The 25,840-nt window shown below is 29.0% G+C and overlaps 1 protein-coding gene across 1 annotated transcript in view; it reads left to right on the top strand.

The window, feature by feature from the left end:
• dpr12 (defective proboscis extension response 12) overlaps window positions 1-25,840 on the top strand; it is an 82,883-nt gene that overhangs the window by 16,787 nt on the left and 40,256 nt on the right. Inside the window, exons 2-3 of the mRNA XM_085943594.1 lie at window positions 15,680-15,798; window positions 22,946-23,115. Of these exons, the coding sequence (XP_085799720.1) occupies window positions 15,729-15,798; window positions 22,946-23,115 (240 nt within the window). The 5' untranslated portion in view covers window positions 15,680-15,728. The remainder of the gene's footprint in view (window positions 1-15,679; window positions 15,799-22,945; window positions 23,116-25,840) is intronic.

Here is a 25,840-nt window from a genome sequence, read left to right as displayed (position 1 = left end):
CTGAATGGATTAGCAAGATTTAAAATAGTAAAGCAAATAATCATGGCGTACTTATGGCCTTTTCGCTTCATAAATCTAATTAGTCAGCCAAATATGAAACTGCAGGAAAACGTATGATATCATGGTAGAATTACTTTGTTAAAAGTGCGAAGCATTGTTTTTTCCAATCTTACTCATTTTTAATAATTTATGTGAAAAAATAAAATGAATCGGCTACATGGGTATAAATCAAACTTCATTCAAACTCAGTTTATTTCTGATGTAGTTATTTTTTATTAAAAATATTTTTTCTGTTATATTTTCACTTTTATTTTATTTTCCATAAAAATTGATAAAAAAATCAATCCCGAAACCCCGGGATTATGTTTATCAATCCCGGGATTCATAGGTATCGAAAATAGCTCGGGATCCCGGGATCCCGCGATTCGGGATCCCGGGATTGGACTCCCTAGTTAGAACGACGTTAATGCTTGTATTATTTTAATTATTTGCCCCCTTGGTTTTTATAGTGAATTGAGACAAAGGAAACGCCAAGTAGGCTTGGGACGAATGACCGGCGAGTGCATGTCATTGTTTATTGCATGACCGATGGTAAACAATTTCGTAGAATTCTGTCTCTGTTTACGTTATGACACAACGTTATCAATTCATTAAATAATGTATTTCTCGATACAAAACTGCGTTATTGCGTTTTTGTGCAATTGTTCTACTAATTCGCTCGCAATAACAACTGACTTGTTTAATGCGTTTGCATTGCATAAATTCTTATGAATAGCGAATTTAGCAAGTAATATTATTTACATGTTTTTGTGAGGCGGTTTGCTCAACCGGGTTCACCGCAGAATATATCGATGACAATTGGTTTGAGATTGATTTTAAAGACATAGTTAATATCAGTTTTTCAACGTAACATAGCTTTAGGGTATTAAAACAAACTTAAGATGATAACTTAAAAGTACACTCTGTCTGAAGATCCGTGAAGTACCCACAGATAAGAGAATTCGCTCCTAATAATATTATGTACTATTTTAAATAGCTTAAATAAGTTTACTGTACAAAAAACTATGTGGACTAGTATGTCCATTCCAAAAGTTCTCTTAAATTCAGGCACGAAAACATAACACCATCTGTTGAAGTTCTATCATTTGCACATACATAATATGAAAGTTTGGATATAATAATGTTAGTATACGGGGTAAGATTTATTGTATGAGAACGCATGCAGACAAAGTTTTCGGACGATAGTAAACATTACTTATATAATCTTGTTGACAAGAATTCATCCGGTTAATTGAAACAAAATTAGTTTGGTTTTAATTGTCAAATTGAAATTATCTCAAGGTTACTTATAATAATTGTGATTATGTAGTCTTTATAATTTTTTAGAAGACAAAATAATCAATGACTATAAATTTGTATCTGTAATTAATTTAATAATTAACATAATAAAACATTGTAATATGTTAGAGTTTTTGCCTTCTTATCTAATAAGGCAATGATAGTAAATATAAAAGAATATACACACACGCAAGTAAATTGGCATTAATTCAAATTAGGTATACAAAAAAACACTTTTTATTCAACTAATAATTCACAAGATTAGATAATGTAACATTATTTATTGAATAAACATAGCTTGAAAACACCTCAGATATATGAAAATGCGATACCGGGCCGGACTTGAATCTGCATCCATTGTATTTCGGTCAATGTAAATTATCAATTTAGTCACTTGTATTTTACTAAAATACGACCAAATTAATTAGAATCTATAGATTAATTACTACTTGCTTAAAATATAATATATTGAATGATTTTTTTTTTTTCAAAGCCGGAAGATTTTTCTTAATTAAAAAAATGGAATTTTGTGCGTTTAACTTTGAAATAATTCAATACTTACTTTTAGGTTTACCTAATAAGGTTTAAAAATTTCTTTCGTATCTAATTCATCGAGTATTTCAATATAATAGTGATTACACTCGTATTAACAGTCCCAATATTGTCAAAACTTTTACAGAAATTTATGTTTCTAAAAATATAACAATTGTACCTCAAATATGTCTTAAACTATCATTATCCCATCTCTAATTTGTTGTAAGTGTAATATGATATTTCATTATTTCAATTAACTGTTAAAAATGTGTAAGTATTTGGTTTTTTTAAGTATGTATGACTTACCATATTTTATTATTCGACTTAAGTCTACAACATTGAATTCCATTCTGCCGCTTGTAGTGCTATCGTGTGGATTCAATCTTCAAACTCGATTAAACTCAAAGGTAATAAATCTCACTCACAACCAGAATAATGTAACAACAAAACCAAAAATTAATAGTGTATTGAATACTTCCGTGTAGTAGTAACGGCTTTCTTTTTAGCAAGCATTTAGCAAATGTTTTATATTTAGGCACGTTTTCCTTTAGTTTAACATCTATTATAAATTCTTTAAACAACATTATAAATTGTATACGTAAGTAGGTATATTATAATAGGTCTTCATGAAATTATTTTAATATTTGGTTAAAGATATTTAACAAAAACTATGAACTATTTTCAGTGGCTGTTAAGATTCGCTATAAATAGTGCACACTAAACTTTTTTAGTCATATGTATTTGTTTTTATTGAACTAAGACTACAATTTACAGATGGTGTTAGTTAGTTTTTAAAAATCAACTAAACCCTGCCTAAACGAAACCATAATAGTTTTAGTCTAATTTGGGCAATACGACAAAATTGTGCACACTTTTTCATTCATAGTTATTTGTTTTTGTTGGATTAAAAATACATATTGCACATATTCTTGGTTATTTTTTTTAAATTCATTAAGCCCTGCCTAAACCAAACTATAATATATATAAAATATTATTCTATTTATAAAATATTCAAAGTTATGTATGATTTAATTGCATAATTTTAGATATTTTATAGATATACATGTATTTTTTGACTATTATCTATTATGGCTTGGTTTCTCAGGGTTTAATTGAATTTTAAAAACTAACCACCATTATCTGTAAATTGTAGTCTTATTTCAACGAAAACAAATATCTGTGTCTGAAAAAGTTTAATGTGCACTGTTTATGGCGGATCTTAACAGCCTACCTCCACCCTTCGCCACTGCTATTTATACGGAAATGTTATCATTGGATTGGAAGCACAATTCATTAAGTCAATTATCATATTAATACTATCGACCGAGAATACTTGATGGAATTTAAATTTAAATTATAATGGATTTGAGTTTTTACTATTCCATTTGAGTCGTATAGCAAAAAAACATCTGAAGTGGAATAGTAAATAACTTAAATCCATTAAAATTTAAGTCAATTATAATTGAAAAAAATAGAAAATGCCTAAGATATGTATCTATTAGATAATAAAAATGAGAAAAACATCACGCCTGGTGTAAATCAAACCCGCTTTCATTGAATTCACGCAAATTTGCCTTATCGTTAGGCCACCTGCGTTCTACCTAATTACGATAAACTTTGATAATAATTAGGTATCTCAAAAACATTGCAGTACTAATAACAGGTACTTGCTATGATTCATAACCGACGTTAGGATTTTTCAAAATTTTAGTTTTAATGTAGGTACTTGTTTAATTAATGTCTCTTACGTGAAATTTCTCTTGATTTATTTGATAATAAATAACGAGATTGGTTATAAAAGAAATTAATAAAAAAAACATATATCTACATAGGAAAATTGTATATTATACAACGCCCACGGTTACTTTGCACAGTGTTACTTGTCATCTGGAAACACTCTCGATTTTTCCTCTCTCCTCGTGTTTTCCATTTTTTAAGATTTGCAAAAAAGCGGAGTTAAATGTATTACGTGCGCGAAGAAAAACACTGTACGCGTAACTTTTTCCATTTTCCCGAGTGTAAAAGTGAAATTTTGCGTACATTTTAATGTTATATTATACCATACCTTCGTATATTCTACGCAAAGTTGGTAAGTATACTGGATTATAAATTTAAACATTCTTACGCCTCGCACCTTACGATTATTTGGTTTTGAAGTTAATGTCGGTAGTATTGTATTTTTTAACCTTTCTTTAAAATATGTGTAATAATACCTACTATACTATTTTAGATAATATACTTATAATAAATTGTAAGAGAATAATATATTTTTATGATTGACAGATTTCATGAGCAATAATTTATTATTTGTAAAGTAAAATTAAATTTTTTCATTCTATTGAAAATTTAATATTTTAAATTAGGAAGACAAGTCATATAATATTATCACTGTAGTTTACATATGGCTCTTACTTTTAAATTGATGAAATTTTTCACGCATGGCCAATGTGCCGTAATGTCTTAAAACTAGGGTTATGGAATAATTATGTTTGTTCCTTGTGATAACATGCAAATTGTAGACATATGTATTAAAAATACAAATTGTATATTTCAATAATTAGCAAGTGAAAATGGAATAAGCATTGATAAAAATATTATTGAATAAAATGACAATGGAAGTTTTCCGTAAAGATCTCGGAAGACTTCTTAAGAAATAATGGGTTGAACACGTTAGTAGAAAATGGTGATATTATAAAAAAAGATTCTTGTACGGAAGCATCGAAATATTGGAAGACCATTTACTAGATAGAAGAATGTCATTGGAAAAGTCGCTTGACTGACATGGATACGAAAAGCAGCGGACCACACAAAATGGCGGGAAATGAGAGATACGTCATGTATTCAACATTGAACGTCTATAATATACTAAAGAATAAAAAATATTTTTATATATTTTTTTTAACACTACAACTAACAGGTTATCACACTTAACGACCGTTTAGTGTTGTAGATAAGAAAAAAGATCGCAAAAGCTCACGCTTTGAGAATATCACATAAACATATTGTAGATGCTTCACAACGCCACTGTAGGGTCCCGTAATACACTCGATTAAGACCGAGTGTGGTGCAGGATGAGTTTTGGTTTGGAGGAATTAACTTCAATGTCACCACACCTAGCATCGAATTCGGGTCCCCCCGGATGAAAAGCCAGTGCATTTTTTTTATGTAGGTACCTTGTATTTTTTTATTAAAAATTATAATATGCATAAAATGCAATCTTCAATTTATATTCGGGCCCAAAAATAGTATTAATAATTACCAGATAAAAAGAACTTTTTATATACCACGTTTTTAAATTTTCTGTTTATAAAGTATTTATTTCTGTTAAAGTATTTATAAAAACTTTTTATTGTACTTGATAGAAATACTGAATACATAGAATATTGAAATGTCATTTTGACATTTCATATTGATTTATATAGTAACGCTCGTATATATTATTAATTTAGTTGTTAGGACCCCCTTAGCAACCGACAATAATAACTTTCCATACAAAATAGAATTAACTGAAAATGAATTCAATTCTGCTTAAAAATAGCTAAAAGTATTAAAAAAATATATTGTTGTCGTGTTATGATATAATCTAAAAGTTTCAAATATCTAGCTAGTCGGGAAGTTAGTTAAACATCTTCAATTGTCCAATACATATATTGGACAAACAAGAAAAAAAATGTACTGGACACATAAGAAAAAATCTGTACCGGACAAACAAGAATACGAGATAATAAAAACGTGGTAAAAATCAAGAATCCAACTCCAATTTTCATATAATTGAAAATTGGTTCAAAAATAAATGTATGGTCGTTTGAATAGTTTACTAGATAATCATATGTTGTTCTATATTAATAGTTATAAGCATCATAATCATGAAATCTTGTAATAATAATATGTCAATTTATTAATGTATTTTCTATAATATTTCAATATTCGTAAAGTGAATGATAATTATTTAATTATCAAGTAGAGTAGTGTTCATAACGTATCGATTTTTGAAAGGAATATTATTGGTTTATTAATTATATTTTATATACCACTGTTATATACCGTAAAATATGTTATTTATTAATAATGTTCGCAAAGTTCAAAAGTAGATTCAGGTAACTTAGAAATACTTATGTATGAAACAGGACAAATATAATTTGGAATACAATATGTCAGGAAAAATATTTTGTTGTTGCTACCAATAATTATTAATGTAAGTTGTATATAGTATAAAGTAGAGTATCCGTTCTATAACTATGCACTTTTTACTACATAAATACTCCTGTTAGCCAGAAAACTCACATAAAATAAGATGAAACGATATATACTTGTATTAATATTATAGTAATAAATAAATAAATGCCATATAATATTATATTACGTAAAAAGACTATTTTTATAATAATATATTACATCATTTTAATCCTAGATCCGGATTGCAAAGTTAAAAAGCGTATACTCTATCTTGTTGTCATTCATAATCCTGATTAAAAATTTTCATCATTAAAAAAAACGCGACCTTTTTATAATCTTACTAATTTCTACTTCGTATTTTTATTACGAAACGATATAGAAGTAATATAATATAAAAAAATGTGGTAGGTATTTTATGAAAATATTTATAAATGAATAATTATTGTACAATAGCCTAAATAACTATTTAATACAGTGTTTGATGTATTTACTTTCACAAACGCAGCTGATATTAGATGAGTGGACTTTTACTTACCATGATAGTTGAATTATAGTATGCTGTTTGCACTCCGGCTCTAGGATGAAAACAATTTTGCACCGGCACGCTTATGCTTTACCGCGAGCTTACCTGCGCAAACCGGAATGTATCGGGAAGCCCGTGTATATGGACGGGAAAACTGTAGCTCGCCCAAACCGAAAAACACGGCCTGCATAATATTCGGCTTGCTTGAAATTTTGATTTGTGAAAATTAGTACGTGTGGACAAGATACAGGATACAAGCCGTGCTTGTTTTCAGTCCGTCGAAGGTTACCGACGTTGTAAATAATACGTGTTTTGTTTTTACAACGTTTTTTTAGGTCGTATTCTTATTATTGTCCGGTGATTGTTTGTCCGGTACAATTCTTGCAATCGATTTTTAATTAACTTTCCGACTAGCTAGACATTTGAAACTTTTAGAATACATCAGAAAATAATGCTGATGCATTTTTTTAAATACTTTTAGCCATCTTTAAGTAGAATTAAATTCATTTTCAGTTAATTCTGTTTTGTATGAAAAGTTATTTTGGAAGAAATCCGTAATCTAATCCTCTATTTTTGGTTGCTAGGAAATTATTAATATATACGTGTGTTACTATGGAAATCAATATCAGTGTCAAAATGACATTTCAGTATTATTTCTATCAAATACATTTTTTTATGTTCATTTGCTAGTCAAGTCTAGTTTATATGATTTAACATAAAATTTTAAAACGTTGTATATAAAAAGTTCTTTTTATCTTGTAATTATTAAAAATATACGTGTAATTACTTTTAAAGGATTTATGTGCACTTTCATCCATTATTAAATAATTCTGCCAGTCAGTTGGATAATCTCTTAAATTTCTGAGTAAATTTACATGCGAGTGTATGTTTATTGATAGCCATTTTTTGGCCCACTTGAATCTGTAGAGTTTACTTACCTTTATTTTAACCAACAAACAATAGAAAAACACGTATAACAAAAATAAATCGTCACTTGCCGACATTGCTGTGATTTTGATAAAACAGTACTTGACGACGACTTCAATTAAGTTTGCCCAAACTTACTTACTACTTACCGTGTGGACATCACAAAGTGATCCGTATTTTTTTCACAAACTATACCGTACATGCAAGTTGCTGCCATCTAACCGGCGCATAAAAATATTTTGTTTACATACGAGTAATATAATAGTATCTATTTATTTATTTATTTATTTATTTAATACTACATATTATTAAAAATAAACACCATTTAATCTAATTGTGTGCGAGGTAATCAGAAGCGTATCAGTGTAGTAAAAAGTGCAAAAAAAAATTAAGGTTATAAAACGTAAACTATATAATGCTTCACTTTTTAAGGTGCAAGCAAATATTAAAATAATATTACGTTTACTTTTTATGAATGATTAGGCGGGTACAGTTCGGTTATGAGGAATACAGCGGCAAACACATTTTGAAAATAGCCGATATACTGGATTATTTGTAAGGTTAACTTAACCAAACCTAACCTAACCCAACCTAACCTAATCTAACCCAAATCAATCTAACAAATAATCCAGTATATCGGGTATTTTGAAAATGTGTTTTTCGCTGTATTCGTCATAACCGAACTGTACCATTAGTTGTATTGGTCAGTCATCGTTTAAGAATCTTGTTTTGACAAACACTGGAATATTCGTCATTTCATAACTTTGATGGTTGATGGAATTCTATTTTTATTTCTAGCTATTATTGTATTACATCAAGGACAAAAATAATCGTCGTAACCAAATAAAAAAATCATAAATTTTTTGTTATATAAATAATAATAGGAAAGGACGACAGTATAATAATAAAAATACCATATTTATAAATACACTTTTACGATTTTTTAGTTACTATTAATATATTCCATATATTACAGTTGACGTATGTATTATATTAAATATAGATATCCTTTGTGTTAGTTTTTATTCTACACCAATAAATATTCACCTTTTTGAATATCATAATAGACTTATAAGTTCATATTTATATTAGGTATATAATATTATGTTATTTTATTTCTTATATTATACTTATTTCAAAATCCATGACCGGTAAGATAACCAAATAATAACAGTTATATATGACCCAGAAAACTGCAAATCATGATACTGATAGATAGCATAATAAAACTACATGAAAAATCCCAAAAACCGTAAAAAAACACAATGGCAAAAAATACGTAATAATTTTCTCATAGTAGCTTTTTTAGAATTGTGATTGATCTGCGTATCTATATTTTTGCTTATGAATTTAAACAAAATCAATAAAATAATATTAAATAATGCAATTTATCAGATAAAGGAATGTAATTTAATGGTCATTTTCAACGTACCAATCGCACCATGGACCCATAGAAATCGGGCCATAAAATTGTGGAAAAAAAAAGATTTTATTGAGGTTTTGAAGAGAAGTATTAAACATTCCTATGTATACTAACATGATAGTCATTAATTTGTAAATTGATCTACAAAGAAGCCTGTGTAACTTTTTTCTATTACTTGATTCGAATTCGTTACAAGAGGCGTGTCACAGGAGTTAAAAATGTGAGTTATAGCACTTTAAACCAAGGTGTAGTTTTTCTTTACCGTCACTTAGTATGCTATTTTTACAGTGACATACTAGTTGAGTATACTTTGTGGCTAAAAATATAAAAACTTGATGAATGTGATATTAAATAATATTTGTGATAATGAAATAAATATGAGTATTGATTAGTTTCTAACGCCTCAGTGTTATCAACCAAATATAACGTCTTTATTAAAGTTGAATAAAAACCACATGAGTCTATGAATAGTATATCACTGCCTACTTGAAGTTGAATATGCCTGGTGTAAAAAATCTCTCTCATATTTTATATAATTTAGTTAAAATATATGGCCAAAAATAAATAACGAAGAATAAGTGGTATGTAATTTGTGCCTTACTTAGTAATTTTATTTCACTTCTTCTTATAACAAAAGAGCATAAGTTACTGCAGCTCAATGCAATGGCTTGATGGCAAATTTTTCAAAGATTAGTGTTTCCCTCTTAGCCCCGTGTAACCTTGCCTTGCTTTATTATTTCTGTAGTGGTAACTCTATTCAATGCATGTGGCGATGCTCACCCACCAGTCGCTGCGTTGAGTTTATGCGAATCGCGTCGTAATGGGTGGAGGCTCTAAAATTACAACACTTACTGCCACGAATTAATTGTTGGAGTTAAACATATATTTTAGATATTTTATATTATATAGATGTAAGAGAAATTTCTATTAATATAAATTGATGTTTTTTAATTAAAAAAATAATTATTTTTCCTTTCAATGCTTTTGAATATATATAATCAAGATTATGAGGAATGGTGTTCAATCCTGAAATCCTAAAGAGTTTACATTTATATGCACTAGCTGTAAATTACCTACGTGGTTGACCTATTCTGTGTCAGAACTGATTCCTCGAGTCAAACCTATCAGGCACCATTAGCAAGGGATGCAAGACTAGCAATGCGCAAATAGATTTTAGGTGATGTGCTATGTATTTTGTTTATGAAATTTTATTTTGCTGTATAAAATTGTCTATCTTTTTTTTCGTCTTCTTCAATCTTGTGAGGATAATAATATTTGTTATAATGTAACTCTCATGTTGTGAACGCACAAAATTTTGATTTGTTATGTCTAAATGTTTTGTTTTATCAAATAAATAAATAATATTGATTAATAAAAAATGTCAGAAAATCGTAATAAATTAAGTGGTTCGTATTTAAAATTTGTATGTATATTTTTGACACTAAAAACGTCACTGTATGCATCGCATAGTCTCTCGTCAGAAGTTTTCCGTAATCTATAGTTTGTGTGTTTACATTATATTATTAGCAGCAAGCATAACGTCTTCGAATAAAGTCGATTAGATTGATAAAAGTTTCTCGTGTGTTATTTACTAATAATGGCTTATCATTAAGAATGAGTTTTTCAAGAAAATAATGGTGGCATTAACCTCTGATTTGACTTTTTGGCTTTCTGTCCAAATGATGTATGACAATGTTGCCTTTATATCGAAATACTGGGGATAATCACTTTGTTTGACAGGCGACTCTTTGCCTGAATGATTGATGACCGCGATAAAATAGAATGAAATGAGCATTACGGGTTACATTTCGAAAAAATGCTTTTATTTATTTCGAACGCTCTTTGTACTAAATATTATTTACGTCGTTTTCCATTATGAAAATAACCCTATTTTTCGGCGCTATCAGCTTATAATGCAGTGTAATAAATATCCAAATATTACATAACTCGTATTAAAAGGTACCTAAATGTCGTCAAGAGTGGCAAAGAAAAGTAAACGTCTAACCCTAGATTTATGAATCGCGGAATCAAACCCTGCTTCTAGATTGTATATCTTATTGATTTTCAATTGTATTTTAAAATTTTAAATATATATACTAAGTGGGTTGTAATAAGAAGTTGTTTGTTCTCCCGAGGAGCAGAACTAACCTGCCATTGGTGATGCCAATTGGTAGAGCAATAACTCTGTTCAACCAAATTGCTTCGGATGTTGATACATTCCATCTACGTGAGAATGAGTATAGGCGGACGTTATTTTATAAATTCTTAAAATAGGGTCTGCTTAACTCATCCGGTGTACTTCCTTGTACCTATATACTTCATATTTTTTGTATTTACACATTTATACTATAGAATAACTTAATATTGCATAATTATAATATTACATAATACTTTTTTAATAATATTTATTTGTTTCTAAATGTCATGTTGTGAACGTCTTAAACTTATAATTTGTAATGTCCACAATATGTAAAATAAATTAAAATTGAAATTGAAAAATTGAAAATTGAAAAAGAAATGAGAGTTATGAGCCTAAAATAAAATAAAATAATCTCAACCCTAATCACTGTCAAAAGATGCTTTTAAAAATGCAAGAAATTACTGTGGTAGCTTTTGAGCCGTGGACTTTTATAGAACGTTTATCCAAATAAGTAATCACTTTCCAACGATATTATTTTATATTGTCTATTGAAACACTGTCATTCTCACGAGACAAATGACCTCATCATTATAAAATGGCCTTTACTCTTTTCCTGCTGTTCCTATTAATTCTCACAAGAATCATTGTTAGAAATTCGCCCGATCCGCTGGTCTTTGGATTGGATGAAACACACATTAAAAAAAAAGCTGGTTTTCTTTATGCGCAGCCGCAGAATCGTGCATGCGATTCATGGGTAAATTTTGGCAATATTAAATTTATCAAGTTTATTGGATACATTGTATGGAACACTTTAGCATAATAATTTATAGTTATTCAATACTTATATATTTAAAAAAACTTTTGTGATAATCCAAATTTCATCTAAATGCAACCATTAAAAAATGTTTTTCCTAATTTCATCCAGGCACTAGTTTCCCGTACTTACAGCGATAATGACAACAAATATACTATAATATATTAGGCAACTAATAAATTGAAATAAAGTTTAAACCAGTTATTTAATCAAAAGATATTTTATTAAATACGTACAAGATATACCTATTGATGTTACAATTTATATTGATAATCAATAATTATTTAAAACATTAGAAACAAAGGTATTAGATTTTTTTCTGAATATATTTTCACCGAATGGGATTTACAACAATCGCAATTCCTACACTTCATTCCTTTATCGATTACTTGCGATGCACTGAGATATTATATTTCGATCTCTATTCTACTTAATATTAATACATTGGCGACCATTTTGTGTAATTTAATACAAACTAGCAGAGCCAGCTGTCTTGCCAGGACCTTGCAGGTCACTTGGCGTCCTAATTGAATATAAATAAGTCTCCGATTTTAATAAAATGATGAAAAAGTCTAATCATCGTAAAACCCATTGACTTGGTACGCTAATTAGAGTATAATACGATTTAGCACCGGGATAACTGGACGCCACGCAATTCAAAATTAAATAGATTTTAGGTACCTACTTATAGGTAATTTGAAAAAGAATATTTAATATTATTATTTATATTTAAATTATTATTTATTATGATAAAATAGTTGGTGAGAATTTAAATATGCACACGTAAATAATGATTTAATCGTGCACATGTTTAAGTTTCAACGAAAAAAGAGTTTTTTATTTTGTATAAAGCCTTAGGCATGATAATTTTCAATCTGCAACAAAAAAACCATTACGCTAAGAGTAAAATGAATTAAAACTACTAAGTAGTAGATAAAAACTGATTAAAATTCCTCGTCTACGTTCTGTATTATACGTGTCTAAGACAGTGCGGCGTCCAATTGTCCTGGAGTCCAGTTGGCCCATTCCCGCTAATTACTTTATGTAGTTGGTCGATCTATGATTCTGGCTATTAAAAATAGGTATCTATCTATTTTGTTTAATAATATACGTGTAGAAAACTCATATTGCAATAAATACTATCTTAATTGATTATTTACGTTAATAGAAATTTCAAATAATTTTTCGATGTTTTCTCCGATTTCCGAAAATTCTAAATTTGAAAATACACCTCAAATAATTTAATCATTTTTCTGTTCGCGAAAAAAACGAATGACAATCAGTCTCCTATTAGGTAGATAGATGAGTGCCAGTATCGTGTTTTCAGATTATATTTTCGTAGTAAATAGTGAGGAAAAATGCATTTATTTATTGTTAAAACTCCACTAATTTGCCGATTTCAGATTAAAATAGTTTTGTACAATAATAATTGTGGTTTGTGATAATATACAGATTATATAGAGAGTATGTATTAAACGAAATTATAATTAATTTGTCGTAGATAGACGGAATGACGTGAAAAAGTATGGCAACGGATAGAAAACGCGTTTTAAAAAATGGTTTATCTCTGATTGTGTAAAGTTTTAAAAGATTATCCTCGATTCAAATTGAAGTAATAGAAATCAAAGTAAAAGTGCTAGTCTAGAGTGCTTGAAAGTCGTTTAAATGAAAAATTAGTGCGTTTTTCAAAATGTTTTAGGATAATATACGTATTCAGAATGACAGTAAAGTGTTAGTGTGTAATACTGAATTACCATAGTACTTATTTTATTATTGTAACATTTTTTTCAAATATGATTTACAATATTTTTTGTCAAGCTTTTATTCATTTATTTTATTTCAGTTATTTAAATTGCAGTATTCATTTGTTTTTTTTATATCTATCTTTGTTACGTATTCTTAGTTTGTTTTTTATTTGATTCATAATAGCGCCCGTACAAATGCATGTAATTACTGTCGGCAATTGTGTCATGACAATAACTGTTTACACGTAAAAGTGCTGACTGTCTCTCCAATCTCATTCTTCAAGAGTAAGCGAGACACGATGTTGTCATTTTATACTACTATCTGACAGGTCGTATTGAAAATCGGAGCTCAAAATGAGTAGTTCGTTTTTTTACCGGCAGATTCGCTACGATCGCTCTACTGCGCAGACGCAGATCGAAAATAATCTTACTGTCTACTTGTTTGATTTATGCACGCAATCTTGCCAACTGCAGGATAATACATATTTCCCCATACATTTTTTTTACTGTGCACAGTACATCCATTCACGTTTAAACGGGGTACTAAAGCGCCTGTACGTACATGCATGGAATTACTGTCGGCAATTGTGCTTATTTTAAACTGTCATGACAATAACTGTTTACACGCAAAAGTGCTGACTGTCTCTCCAATCTCATTCATTAGGAGAAAGCGAGACGCGAGGTTGTTATTTTATACTACTATCTGGCAGGTCGTATTAAAAATCGGAGCCCAAAATGAGTAGTTCATTTTTTTGCCGGCAGGTTTGTTACGATCGCTCTACTGCGCAGGCGCAGATCGAAAATAATCTCACTGTCGCATTGGAAATTTGGAATCTTCCAATCTTATTTGATTTATGCACACAATCTTGCCAACTGCAGGATGATACATGTTTCCACATAAATTTTCTTACTGTACACAGTACATACATGCACATGTAAACGGGGTATTATTTCAGTATTTTAAATTGCAGTATTAATTTTTTTTTGCATCAATCTTTGTTACGTACTCTGAGTTTATTTTTTTATCTGATTCATAATACTTAAATGATTACATGGCATACTAATATAAGTAGGATATTCCACCGCATAAGAAACCTTATAAAATTGATGTTCAAGTTACAATCCCTAAATATGCAAATCTGTGAAAATAATACTTCCATACACCTTGCAAAATAAGATCAATAACCTGTCATCGGAAAATTAGAAAAATGTCACGCGATAGGGGTTTTTTAACATACATATTTTTTTTGTATATTATTAATAACTATGTCCTTGCTTTTTCGTACAATGTGGTTATTAGTAGTTTTGGTACTGTTCGGTTATACGGAATACAGCAAAAGACGCATTTTGAAAATAGCCGATAAACTGAATTATTTGTTAAGTTATCCTAACCAAACTTAACCTAACCTAACCCAAACTAACAAATAATCCAGTTTATCGGCTATTTTCAAAATGCGTTTTCCGTTGTTTTACCGTATAACCGAACAGTACTGTAGTTTTTGAATAATTACAAATATACGGGCTTTGAGAAAATAAAAAAAAAATATATTGTGTCCTCACCGGGTAGAATCAAGAGTTCCCGGATGGAAGGCCAGCGCTTTACGCACTACACGACGGGGGCTGCCTATAAATAAAGATAAGATAAAACTTAATTATTGAAAATGAATATAATAAATTAAACTACAGCATATGTACCTAGTATTTTAGTGGTAGTAACCTACCGTTTCATCGGTTTAGTGACAAGAAAATCAGAAAGTATGTTAGATAAACTATTTTTTTATTCAACGTTTAATTAGAAAGGTTTTAGAGCGTGAAAAACTGAAAATTTATTTGAAAAAAATACGACATCCTATGGGACTCCAAGCCGCATCTACTGAATTCACAATAATGTGGATGTATATAATAATAAATAAATAATACTAAGCATGGCGCAGTGTTATTGCACTACCTAAACGATTAGTATTGTATGAATTCAAATAAATAACTTATAGGGATGAGACTCGTGATTTATTATTATGATTTATGATGTGTTATCTAACGTTCTTCACTTTTATTGCAGAGTGACAGGGCCGGCGCTAGAGGGGCGCCGCCGCAAGTGCAGGGGCGGCATGGGGCCCTTGGCACTTTTGCTGCTTTGCCTGCCGCCCGCATTGCTTACTCCACCTACACAGCCCAGCGGTATGTTCATTTATTAACATTTTTTTCAAAATTATATTATATCACAGATATAGATTATAAATATATTATTATATTATAGTCACCTCAATAAAACATCTAAATATTTTTGAGATAGCTATTGAATATTAAGATTCTACATTTTTTTACCAACAAAATGATAAAACTATGTACCTAGGTCAGAAGATAATGGGAACTGTATTTTATTTTATGTTTTTGTAAATATTAGATAATTTTAAAACTATAAATGCATTAAATAAATAAAATAATATATATCTACAATATATTTTCAAACAATTAAAAAATAATTAAATTGTTCCCAATTAGATAAGCACAAATTGTTTTTTAAATTTTATTTTAAATAATAATTATAGCTTATATTTATGTTAATCAAGTATAGTTTAAATTTCATTTACCCAACAATGACCAAGTCAAAGTTATCTAGTTGTTGTAGTATTGTTGAGGTGACGATATTTTGTATCGGTGGATGTCTGGAAAATACACGAGTCTGTTTTTGTTTCAACGTATATTTAGATTGACAGCATAGACTTAATAAATGAGTTTAAAACTGTGGCCAGCAAACAAAACTGTTTGATATACGTGCGTTGTTTTTTTGATAACTATTTAATTCAAAACTATAATAATATTTTTGAAACTTGCCAAAAGACGGGCAATTAAACAATAAATCAACTAATGTATACTCTTTCAGACAGAGATAATCTTTTCTGAAAAGGTTTAATGAATTTGTGAATAGTGAACCAAACTTAGATTTTGTTACAAATCATTTTAATGCAAATTTATAACAATTAAAGTTTTTTCTTCCTCTTTTATCAGTCACTGTGCTAATCATGATAATTATCTACGAGCTTTAGGTTGTTAAAATAGCTGATAAAATAATGTAAATCTCGTTTTACTACTTATAAGCTCAGTGCCAAAAGTTTTCCGACCGCTGATTTTACATATTGAATGAATGGTTAATAAATATTTCTGGTATTTAAAAAAAAAACGATTTAAAGTTTCAATTCGGATAATAATAAAAGGAAAAAACTACATACTCACTGACAATGATTCCAAAGAGCTAGAGAAACTATTGTATTTCTTTTTATGTACTTTTTTTGATTTGAGTTTATTTTTACAACAGCCAATGGGGTCTCATGACAGTAGTGTAGTGAAATACTAGTGCGATTAGAAATTAAACTGAAACTATCACAAACACACAGACTTTTAAAAAATCACATACATTATATTGTGACCTAATTCGGAATCCAAAATGGAGCCCCTGAATAAAAAGAAAGCGACTTATGTACTGGAATATGATGGCCCACATTGTCTATTTGTTAGTATTAATTTTATTATCAATTATTAATACTATCGACCGAAGGTCCTTGATGGAATTTGAATTGAAATTTTAATTATTTTAGTTTTATACTATTCCATTCGATTCGTTCTTTGAGACCTGGGTTTCGGCTGAAGATGACGAAAGGCAAAACCCGGGTCACAAATTACGACTCAAATAGAATAGTACCTACAAAACTTAAATCTAACAGAATTTTTTATCAAATGTTTATGGATTATTTTGTACATTAGGTATTGTTTTACTGTAACATGGAAAGTATACGATAATCAATATATTATTTAAAATTATCAAATTTAGTTATATTATACAGTATTGTATTATAACGTTTAATACTATTTAACTTTACTACTTTACCCATTTTAATGGTATTATCTTAAGGGTCGTGAATATTTTTTTAGAAGACTGGTAGCCATCAATATTGTTAATGTACTTCGAAGGTAACATTCACTTGGAATAGATCTTTTATCCAAAGTACGAAATCGCCCCAAATATTGTATACGACTAAATGATTGAAAAAGAAACCCGAAGCACATAAAGATATATCCCTTTTTTATGGAACAAAAGCCATAGGTAACATTTTATTGGAAAGCTTTTTCGTTCGCCACTAAATTCTATTTACCCCGTGACATCTATTGGGCGACCTGCTCGAGAGGAAATTTAACAGCGGACGGAACATCACGCCCAAATTGCTCCAACTAATAATCCGTGTCGTCAGCTAAATTTGTTTTCATTCAAACTGGCAAATTGCAACGCTTCCTTTAACGGCTTAATGCAAATTTTCCACAAGCTGTTTTTGATGGCTTTGCAACAGATCAGCTGTTGTAGCCTTACATTGTACGTAAAACTAATATCACTATGAAATTTTTATGATATAATTGGGTTTGATAACTTTAATGTTATTACTATATTTTTATTACATTTTGAATATATATTAGCTTTAAGAATGTTAGATTCTTTATTTTAAAAAATACATCAATTAGAAAATCCTAAGAGACAGAAATTATAGTTTCATAGACAAAACATATTATTTTTAGAACATAGTGTATAACTTAAATATAGACAGGTACCAGAAAAAATCAATTTTTTAAAATAAGACGTAAATAAATGTTTATATTTTTTTTGAACAAGGTGGTTGTTAGTAATTTTAAACAATCACAAACAACCAGGCTTTGAGGCAATCACATAAATATTGCATCTTCACCGGGATCGAACCCAGAACTCTCGGGTGGAAGGCCAGCGCTTGACGCAGTGTACCACGAGAGACGCCGAGTTGAACATATTGTATTTACTGGATACATGCCAATGTACTTTTAAACAACGCGGGTGTCCTATCTAATTAGGATGAAATTAACTAGTTGTTTTTAGATGAAATGCTTATCAATTTTGCTTTTGTATTTTAAATTCAAGGTATCAATTTATTAATTACATTAATTAAATCATAATTTATTAATAATTAATACAAATTAAAAGGCTAGAGCACTCAGCCGCAAAATGAAAGATGTGAGTTTGAGTTCAGCTTGATTCAACTTTTTTTTAGATTTTTTCTAATATGTGTATTTCTGAAATTTAAAAAATGTTGTATTTGCCCTTATTAACCAATTACCTTTTACCAATAACAAATATTCGGCACTACATCCTAATATGTGTCTTAGTCGCTTTTAGAAAATATCACTACTTTCTTGCTACTGCTTTAGTCTTATGAATAATAATTCTGTGTCACTTTTTACATATTAGATAACAGCCTAGGTCTTCATGAAGTTGTAGAGTATAATAATCTTTAACAGTATCAGGAAAATATGTATAAACTACGTGTAGTGCCTATTTGTAATTAAATTAATCGTTTCTGATTGACGAATTTATCATCTCATAAACACGAGTATGTGTTGAAGAAAAAAACGTAGCTTAGATGCTAAAAAAAATTATAAAATTCTACGAATCAATTAAATAACTAAGTATAATATATTATACACATCGCATAATGAATTTAAATTCATTACACCTAAGTGGTTTAATTTCATTTCGAGATATAAATATGCAATAACACTTATATAAGTGAGATGCATAAATATATGGCAATTCACATTAATAAGTTTGGCATAAAATCTCTTTTCGGTTGTTTCCTCATAGTTAAAGATCGTGATCATCCTGAAATGCAAAGTCTTTGGTGTGACCAAGTCCTCTTAGAGCAGAGTGAATACTATTATCTAGTGAGTTTCTTCACTTGGTCACTATTGTAGCCGTAACAGGTCGACGATGGTTTTTATCTGCCTCTCCAACCACCAAATATTATCGTTTTGTCTTAGAAAGTCTATTTTACCAGGTTTTTATCAGTCCAGTAAATATTTTTTCTTGTGTGTCCAATATAAATCTTGCAATAGATTTTAAGCTAACTTCCCAACTAGATAGACATTTGAAACTTTTAGAATATATCAGAACACGATGACAATGCATTTGTTAAATATTTTCAGCCATCTTTAAGCAGAATTGAATTAATTTTCAGTATTCTATATTAATTCCGTATTTCTATCAAGTACAAAAAAAAAGTATTTATTAATACATAGAATTGTCAAGTTTATATTATGATTCAACAGAAAATTGAAAAACGTGTTATATAAAAAGTTCTTTTAATCTTGTTATTATTTATTAACTAAATGAAATCTTTAAATCATAATATTATCTTCAAACTATTCAAACTATATTCCAAATTAGTTATTTGCACTTACTATGGTTTTACACCCACTGTTCGATGTTATATATACACGAATATAATATGTACATTAAGGGATCTTGTTCAAACTTAATTAATTTGCAAGATATACATAGTCAAATTACTTTGTTTTGTGAAATGGAATAGTCATATTTTCTTTTGCGGGTAGAAATAATAATACGAGTACTGTGCGAGACGCGAAGTTATCGCTAAATACACTATTCAGGAAACTCGTCAAAAACCCTTTACACGTACATTTATATACCGACGCGCCAAGTTTGAAGAAACGATTGAAGTTTTCCGTCGGCGGTGTATTTACTTATAAACTCAGACCTCTCTACGCAAAGCACGAGGGGTTAAATCTGCAGCGGCGCGCTATAAATATTTTAGGGTATTAGTTTCAAAGTATTTGTTTATAGTGTTTAATCTATTTAATTATCGTATGTCAATTTGACAGTCAGTCACTATCATTTTGTTTCCCGGTGTTAGTATCATATTATCTAGTGCTATACGTATAATCAATCGTTTGCAATTTTTTAAACTATCATTTATATTATTCGGATAGTTTTTTTAGTAAAATATTTTTGGGTTGTACTTTATTGCTTGATTACGGTTGATTGGTTAAAAATCAGTTATTTTCGTACCCATATTAAATTTATAGTAAGTGGATATTGTTACCTAAATATGTCTTTAATTTGATTAAAATATTTTACGTTGATATTACAAGTATATATATTAAATTTTTTGAGTTTTTTTTATTAAATTGATCATTTCAATCAGCGTAATTTACCTTATCAAGCAATCTAAGTATAGAAAAAAATGGTAGTAAAATAAAATAGTTGATAAAAATAAATACAGACCACGCCATGTCCCTATATTCTTAGTTTTAGAAAAAAACGAGTAGTACGAAAAAGAGAGTTACAAGTACAATATAATATATCATCTAATAATAATAAAAAATATTGTTTTTGTTTAACTAGAAAAATATATTATTTTTTATATTGTTTGAGACTTTCATTCATATTTTAACTGACTGTTCTTTCTCAACCCCTTTATCAACGTTTTGGATTCATTCTCAAAAATATTTTTTTTTAAATATTATTATTTCAGTCAAGTATTCATTAAAATTAACGTATAATTTCAGAAAAAAAACTATCACCTAGATTGAGGATCTTATCGTTTAGTGTTTCCGGATACACGAGAATGTATACTTAGTATACTAATTATTATTGCCGTTCAAATTTTATAACCCAGCTTACAAGTAAGCTCGTGTTAAAAAAGACATGACGTTATTCTTGATTGTATTAATTCTGAGCATTTTTATTTTAAATAATGACTTTCTTGCAAATTAGTTTTATCCTATTCCCTTATATTATTAACTGAAGTTGTTCGTATATGATTTTCAAAGCATTTGAGTCTTTGTTTCTTTACAATGAATAAGATTTACTAAGTAACTTCCTTTTATTTGGGTTATCCGTAGTAATTATCTCAAAAGGATAAAATGCGAGTCCTTGATTCTGCATCATAAAAGCAAAGTCCTATGCCAAATGTGTCCTTAAGTATTGGTGAAGACATTTATTACCTGTTCAATCCAAGATATTATTTATGTTAGTTTTTGTCATAAATAGGGTAAGGTATTCGTAATTTAAGTATACTTGAAGTACATACATACTTATCCACACGTTGAAAATGATTCTATAAATACCGAAAAAAATATTAATAATTATAGGTACTTATTTTGTGTATTAAAAACACGTGCTTAGTTTTTATTTTATTTATGTTCAAGTTTTTGGAAAATCACATATCTCAATTGGGAAACCGTTTTCCAATAACTTTATTGATTTAGATTCTTATGTGTATTAAAATCTATGGACAAATCTGTACCATTTATTTAAATAATATTTTTTGCATTTCGCTTAAATTAGAGCTCTAGCATATTATATGTATGTATTCTTTAGATATATAAATAATTGTATGTCCCCTTCATTATTATCTTGTACGCCATTTTCTAACTTTTGACTGGTGAGAAAGTATTTGTTGTACTTTTTGAACCCGTTGCTTGCGAAGAAGCAAAGTATAAAGATGCCCACTAGGTCGTCTTTGCCGTGAACTCCTTTATTTGCGAAATGAAAAGTTTCGTTGCGCAAACAGAGCAGGCTGCACTGAACTTGGTTAATTAAAAGAAAGACAGCATAAGATATCTCCAGAGTATTACAGCAGTATAGACTTTGTCGTGAAGTGATAATGTACGTTAATAAATGAACGGATAATTGAGGACCCCATTAATCTCTTCCGTTAATTTAAATTAATTAAAACGATGGAATACTTAGGGAGTTTTATTAAAAATGTTTAATCATTACTATATCATCCTTGATAATTATGAGTTGTCAAAAGAAAAAGAGAGTTCTCTATGTTATAATATAGGCATAAATTTACTTAGTTTGCAAGGCCAGTTTATTAACATAAAGATTAATTTAGTATCTAAGATAACTGTTATCTTTAATATTATATTAGGTTTCGCGCTTAATTTTTTTTGACAATTTATGATATTAATATTTAAAATATTATACACTACATAAATTAATCGTATTGTATCTTCTATTGAATCATTTAATTAAAAAAAGATTAAATATTATTTTCGATCTCAGAATAACCATAATATTATATGATATAAACTTGTCATAGTAGAATTAATATAATATAACAGTCTTCACATTATATGAATTCAAAGATACTGTTTAGATAAAAGATGCCACTCAGATGATCTTTGAGTCAGTATAAACCCGACGACAGTTTTATCACAGTTCTTACCGTATCTAGTTAAAAAAATGTATCAATAACTTTCATTTGATAAATTTATTTATTACTTATTTATTTTGATCGATTCAGGTATCAATCATCAATACTTTTATCTTAGAAACGTCTAAAAAATCTACCATCTACCAAGTATCAATAACAAACATTATTATTTAAAAATTTTATTCATATTATTATTTAAGATGTCTCTATTCAGATTAGGAAATTAACCTAGGGATTCTAATGCTTATACATTATTAAAAAGATATTATTCTTATTTTGTTTTGCAGATGACGCAGGGCGCCGCGACGGCGACTGGCAACAGCTGTGGTACAGTGGCTTTGACGAGTTTCAGCGTCTCGAGCCTGCTTTGGACAATAATACTGTTACCAATGTAACGGTGCAACTTGGATCCACAGCCTTCTTGCATTGTCCTGTTAGGCACAAAGCTGATAGAGGGGTAAGAACATTTTGATATTCGCAAATTTTATCACTAATATTATAATACAGCATAATTATTTATTTATTAGAAAATAGAGTATTATCAAAGAGATTGGACTCCTCCCCCAGAGGTAGCACACAAATGTCAGTGTGTACTCGTTTTGTGAGAGAAAGTTCTACTTCTATGAAATTAGGTACACTTTGCTGCAAATGGGCCATACTTGGACATAAAAACGCCACACTGAGTATTTTTTTTATCAACACAAGCTTACAAAAATTTATGACAAACGTATTTTCATTATAAAAAGTTCCCGCAATAATAACTTTATTAGGATTCAGGGTAAGAAAAAATAATGCAAATGGATGTAAGTATTTTATTTTTAATAACACAAAAAACACAATAATATTACGAAAAATTATACACAAATCAGTTAATAGCAAATGGTTAAATATTGGAATAAGAAATATGGTCTTGTTTTTACATATTGTTCTATTTGATTATATAGTTAATTACAATATCTCACTTTTTTAACTCTCATTTAACTTTAACACTCATTTAACGTCACTTTCCGAGAAATGCTTCCCACACAGTAATGCATATTTAGATGGCACCCAGCTCTCCCGCCCGACTGCATCAATCCACAATTTCCGAAGAACTTCATTTTTCGGAAATCTGAAATAATTTAATTTATACCTATAACATTATAAAATTGCTACATATACTCCATTACATACTTCATATAAATACAATTTTTTGTTTGGTATTCTTAAAAATATATTTAACTCTGAAATGAAATATAAAATCTATGTAAATAATGAATGTCATTAACTAGCACTAACAGTTTTTACTTTAAAAAAGGCATCATATATTTTGGGTTCAAAATAATATTATGCATACGGCCCTGGATTTTTCGCAATAAACAACCATTTGACGTTTGATGTAAAAGTTTTGAATTGTTATTGTAAAAGATCTTTTAGGAAAAACTATCAATGTATAAATAATTAATAGTATGCATATATTGTTCCGAAATGCTGTTACTCATTTGTATTCTTCCATTAATAAACATTTTTTACCAAATAATAACGTATAATACGTATAAATCGAGAGAATAACAATATCATATCCGCCAAGTTGTTTTACCACACGAACTTTAAGAAGCTCCAGAATACCAACATTACCAACTGTCTTTCTCCGATTCGTATTTTTTAGCACATAAATGATAGCGTGTTCCCTCTCCAGTCTTTCAATCTCTTTGAGTATTATGACAATACACTTATTTCCCAATGCGCCATAATAATAATAAAATATAGTTACATCTTATAAATAAAACAAAATTATTATTTAATAACAAGCAATATAAAACATGAAGTAAGAAGAGACAACAACAACACAATCATAAATTAAACTGAAAAATAACATTATGATGTTATCAAATAGGCTAATTGCTTACTACACAGTATCATGAAACATCATAGTCGTCTTGCGACGGGGTATCAGGAAGACCGCATAGTAACGTGTGATATTGGCGGGAACATTTCACTCGCATAATATAACTTCTACAGCTCTACGTGCAAGTAAGCTTCTAAGATTCTTAATGCGACAAGTCAAACTATTCAATAATTAAAATTTCATAGGTATACTATACGTTTCGTTAGTGCGTAGTATTCTTGAATATGGGTCTATTATCTGGAGTCCTTATGAAGTTTCCAACAAGCTTATTTTAGAACGCGTCTAGAAGAAATTTATTTGATGTCTTTCTTGACAAATAATTATTTTCCGACTGCCTTTCTACAAGGCATGCTCACTTTTCACTCTATTGAATCTCGAAGGTCACTTCTGGTCCTGAAACATTTTTTTCTGCTATCACGAGGGATTGTTTCCAATTCTGGCGACACAGAGAATTTAAATTTATATGCGCCTGTCGATTACCTACGTGGCCGCAACCATGAACTATTCTGGGTCAGAACTGTTTCCTTGAGTCAAGCCTATCAGGCAGCATTAACGAGGGGTGCAAGACTAGTATCTATTACTTATATTTTTCTTTTCCACTCTTGTGAGAGTAATATATTTTGTTATAATGTAAATCTCATGTTGTACACATCCTGAATTTTGATTTTTTATGTCCACAATGTTTTGTTATCTTAAATAAAATAAATAAAAATAAAAAACATGAGAATTGATACTTGCCGATATAGACGGATTGTAAATATTAGCACAAGAAGTGAAAAAAAATGCCTTAAAATAGTAATAACTTTTCTCTTATTATTATGATATTACCGCTGTGATTGACAGTTTATAATGGCTTTGATACTATTTCTTCTTGAATATTGCATATTATAAAAAATTGGCTTTTATATGATTAAATTCTATCAAAAATATGTATAATATATAAACATATATATATATATATAATTTAAAACAGTCTATATTTTTTAAATGTATGTTCCGTCTAATGGAAGTATATTATAATGGATTCTTAGAATGACTAACTACCATTATTCGTAAAAAAAAACTGTGTGATATAACTTTGAATTCGTGGAGGGTCATAATATCTCTTCTTCGTATCGAAATCGTATTCTTTTTTACGTAGGTAATGTGTATAATTTTACAATCAATATTATCAAACTCACCAATCGCGTAAAAAATCAGTCATTTAAAATGATACAAAAATATGGATATTTATTTATTTATACATTCTTATATTGCTTGATAAAAATAGTTTATTGATTAATAAATAATTAAA

The sequence above is a fragment of the Rhyacophila brunnea genome, unplaced genomic scaffold (genome assembly GCF_057557595.1).
Source record: "Rhyacophila brunnea isolate RB1 unplaced genomic scaffold, BYU_Rbru_1.0 scaffold_16, whole genome shotgun sequence".
Classification (NCBI taxonomy): Eukaryota; Metazoa; Arthropoda; class Insecta; order Trichoptera; family Rhyacophilidae; genus Rhyacophila; species Rhyacophila brunnea.
This window is presented reverse-complemented; position numbering and strand designations above follow the sequence as displayed.